The sequence below is a fragment of the Cyprinodon variegatus genome, unplaced genomic scaffold (assembly GCF_000732505.1).
Source record: "Cyprinodon variegatus isolate N-32 unplaced genomic scaffold, C_variegatus-1.0 Scaffold725, whole genome shotgun sequence".
Classification (NCBI taxonomy): Eukaryota; Metazoa; Chordata; class Actinopteri; order Cyprinodontiformes; family Cyprinodontidae; genus Cyprinodon; species Cyprinodon variegatus.
In genome coordinates this window covers 371,304-375,062 of record NW_015151178.1, presented here as the reverse complement: position 1 = coordinate 375,062, position 3,759 = coordinate 371,304, and the positions used below count along the sequence as shown (strand labels likewise).

The window sequence follows — 3,759 nt, the reverse complement described above, 5'->3', positions numbered from 1 at the left end:
AAATCTAAGTGGCAGTCATCTCCTCAACCTGGTTAAACCCTGTCCGCCCTCCAACGAACAAGTCTATAACTGGAACAACCCACATCAACTGGATTCAATGAAAGACACATTTTTCTGGAAACGTGCGTCCTTTTGCCTTTATTCCCTTCTTCAAATCAAAGACACAAATTTCCCACTGAGCCTGAACTAACCGCAGAACCTTCCCCTTCACTTTTCAGTCCCGGTTCAACAGTGTTCAGGGCAGCACTGGTCTCCTCTCTACCAACTCACAATAAAACCCGTTAAACTTTCCCCTGGTCTCTCTGTTTGGTCTTCTGCATGTGGGTCAGATCTTTAGATAAAATCATGACACAAGTGAAGATTTTCTCCCTGAGAAATGGGACACCACTAGTTGTAACATTATATTTCAGCCCAATAGATGGCGGTAATATATAGCCTGTGCACTTCAGTGATGTGCTCGCCTGCTCCATGCGTAAACCCACCTGAGTTACAACCTTCTGCCACATTCATAACTTTTCACCAGACATATGCATAATTTTGAATAACATATATATTACAAAACGTAAAAATTCCATTTATGAGCCAGCATGGATAAATAAAAGTATTAGAACCATCTCTAAATTATTAGACAATCATGGTAATATAATTAGTTACGTCTACTTGTTGATGAAATATCAGTTTCCAATAAGATACAAGCAATACAAATGAATTATACAATGCATCCCTAATGGACTCTAACAATTATTAAAATTATCACAATTTAATCAAACTTTTACCACCTAATTGTTTCTGAATGGACTGCATCTTCTTGGCACCAAATATAATAACAAAGAAATATGTAACAAGTTTCAAATGCCTACAACCAAGAGGCAAATTCTACTGGAACTCCATTTTTAATTGAATAGACTGGAGCCAACCATGGTCACTACCTGATCAATACCCCATTAGCAATAAAATTTATGAAATCTATTTCAAAATTCTTTATAATATAACATATTACATATATATATATATAATTATATACCATATATCTTGGTCCCCAACCCAGACCCCTGCTGGCTCTTGGCTGTGCCTAGAAATCCTGTCCTTGACAGGTATAAACAGGACTGGCGACACATGGCTGCCCTGCCGGAGTTCAACATGCAGCAGAACAAGTCAGACTTGACTCCAACAATGTGAGCCAGACCCCTGCTCTGCTTGTAAACAGACTGGATGGCCCCTAATAAAGGGCCCCTGACCTGTACTCCTGGAGTTCCTTGAAAGACACGGTTGAATGCCTTCCTCAAGTCTCCAAAGCACAGATGGACCAGCTGGACCAGTTCGCATGAACCCTCTAGGACCCTGAGGAGGGGGTAGAGCTGGTCCTTGTTCCACAGCCAGGATCCAACCCACAATACTCCACCTAACTGTGTGGTTCATAAAATACTATTTGGACCCCTTAGCTCTTATATCAGAAACAAAATCTGATTTTAACGCACATGTAAACACTCAAAGTAAAATCACGGATATGACCTAATGTTAAAGCTAACTTAAAGTTCATTCAAAAATTATTTAACCATATATCTGCCTTAAACCTCTGACATATTTACAGCTGGGATTAAAGCATTTTTTATTCACTAATTGAGTGACTGCAGAAAGAAACTGGTTGCCTTTAAACAGGTATTACAGTAGTATTACACTTTCCAGGTTTCTGTTTGACCAAAATTGTTTAAAGGAAGTAACTGTAAATTTTCCATTCCACAACAATGTGTTGGTATACATCTTATTTAATCCAAATAAAATACATCGGAGGTGTAAATGAACAGTTCAAATAACAAACCATGAAGCGCTGCTGCATGTCAAAATAAAAACTAGACAAACCTTCGCCTTATGCAAAACAAGAGCAAAGTGGCTCATGAAATTAGCAGATAACAGAGCTGGAACAACCAGAAGTTCTTGCTCCAAAGATAAGGAAGCTCATTTAAAAGCAGTAAACATGTCTGTTTGGGATGCAGCAGCAAACTACCTGACGTCAGGTTGAAGCTCTGGGAGCAGGACTTCAACAGGTGGGGGTCCACCTTGGATGGGGCAGTCTCCCTGGAGTTGATGATCTTCACATTACCTTTAAAAAGAATCCCCCTCCCCACCTGTTATTATCACTAACTATCACCAAAACACCTGTTCAGCTGATTGGGAGCCTTTTTCTCACCTGAGCTGTCCATCACTGTGAAAATGGAGCCCCCTCCGAGCCCCGCGCTCTGCGGGTTCATGATACTGGTGCACAGAAGCGCAGCAATGGCGCCATCTACCGCCGAGCCGCCGCGCTGCAGCATGTCTCTGCAAAATTCACCTCTGTTAATATTTATTACGTGTCTGCTGGAGATGTTTATGTACTTTACATAAGCGTGGGCGTCTAAAAACGCCTGTAAAACTTTCTCTGAATTTTTTTTTCTGATTCCGGATGTTTCAACAAGTTTAAATGAGTCATCAGCAGTAAACACCAGCTTGGTTGAACAGATCATAGAGATAAACATATCTGCAAATCGCGGATGTTGTCACAGTTTTTCCTCGATTGCTATAATAGATAAACCGGATATGTTTTTTTTTTTTGTTTTTTTTTTCTAATGATTAATGGTTAATTAGGACCCACCTTCCAACCTCTGAGCATGTCTTAGTGTCTGCAGCGACGGCAGCTTTGGAGAAAGAGCCACTGGGGCATCTGCGCCTCACAGCCACAGCTATGGCCACGATGACAGCGAAGACAAGCAGCAGCAGCAGCGCGCAACAAGTGTACACCCTGGCCTTGGACCGCGCCATCTCTGCTCCGAATGTAACCAGGCTGATGATCCAAATTATCTGAGTGAGCGAATGACTGAGCGCCTGGTCGGATCAGAGGGGGCGGGCCCCGCGGGGGCCCCTCCACCCCCCGCCTGCAGCGCACAGCAGACAGGGAAAGTTATTATGACAGGCAGGGGATGAGCTGCCAATGAGTTTCCGCCTGAGGGCTTTCAGTTAGAGCTTTAACTTTATTTGGTTAAGATGAAGAAGATGAAACTAGGGTCAAAAACACCTCTGAGCAAAGTATTATATACTTTGGATTAATGTATAACAGCTATATAAATGTAGTTATATAAAAAAAATTGTTAAAATAATTTAAAAAATACCATGTCCGTTGGTTGTGCTGTTCTTTTTACATCTCTTTGCAGGTGATGAAGCAGACTGAAGATGTTTTTTCATTATCTCTCTTTTATCTCCTCTCTCTTTAATCTTTCCTCCTTTTTTCTGTTTTTCCTTTCCTGTTCTACCTACATTGCAGTGTCCATATAATCTATAATACTCCCTGCATGAATTATAATAAAGCAAATTATATACATAAATTAAGCGGAACACTATGGCGATAGCCGTACTGCTACACTTGTGAAAGTAGAACCTGTTGGGCTCTTTTTGGTATAAAGAGTTATTCTTATTGCCACATTGCCAGACAGGACACTGGAAAAAAAAATAAGTCCGCACCTATTAAATATCTGTTTAGTCCTGTTAAAAACTGGCACAAAAGGCTGGTTTAACATCCAGTTATTTTTTCTTCAGAACCATGAGAGGTCAATATACTTTTTACTTAAGTAATTTGACATCTTATAACTGGTGTTGCACCGATGCCATCTTTTGGCCTCGATACGGATACCTGCTGCTTTGTGAAGCAGGAAAAAGACTAGGGGTGGAGCGGTTCACAAAATCCACGGTTCGGTTCGGTTCACGGTTTCGTGGTCACGGTTTTCGGTT

At 41.1% G+C, this 3,759-nt stretch overlaps 1 protein-coding gene across 1 annotated transcript in view; it reads right to left on the bottom strand.

Moving 5' to 3' along the window:
* The window catches only part of LOC107097803 (gamma-glutamyltransferase 5-like), a 13,487-nt gene extending 10,643 nt beyond the window's left edge, over positions 1–2,844 (bottom strand). The window contains exons 1-3 of the mRNA XM_015395099.1: positions 2,630–2,844; positions 2,189–2,316; positions 2,006–2,101 (exon numbers count right to left, since the gene is read on the bottom strand). Coding sequence (XP_015250585.1) covers positions 2,006–2,101; positions 2,189–2,316; positions 2,630–2,796 — 391 coding nt within the window. The 5' untranslated portion in view covers positions 2,797–2,844. The remainder of the gene's footprint in view (positions 1–2,005; positions 2,102–2,188; positions 2,317–2,629) is intronic.
* Between the last annotated feature and the right edge of the window lie 915 nt (positions 2,845–3,759).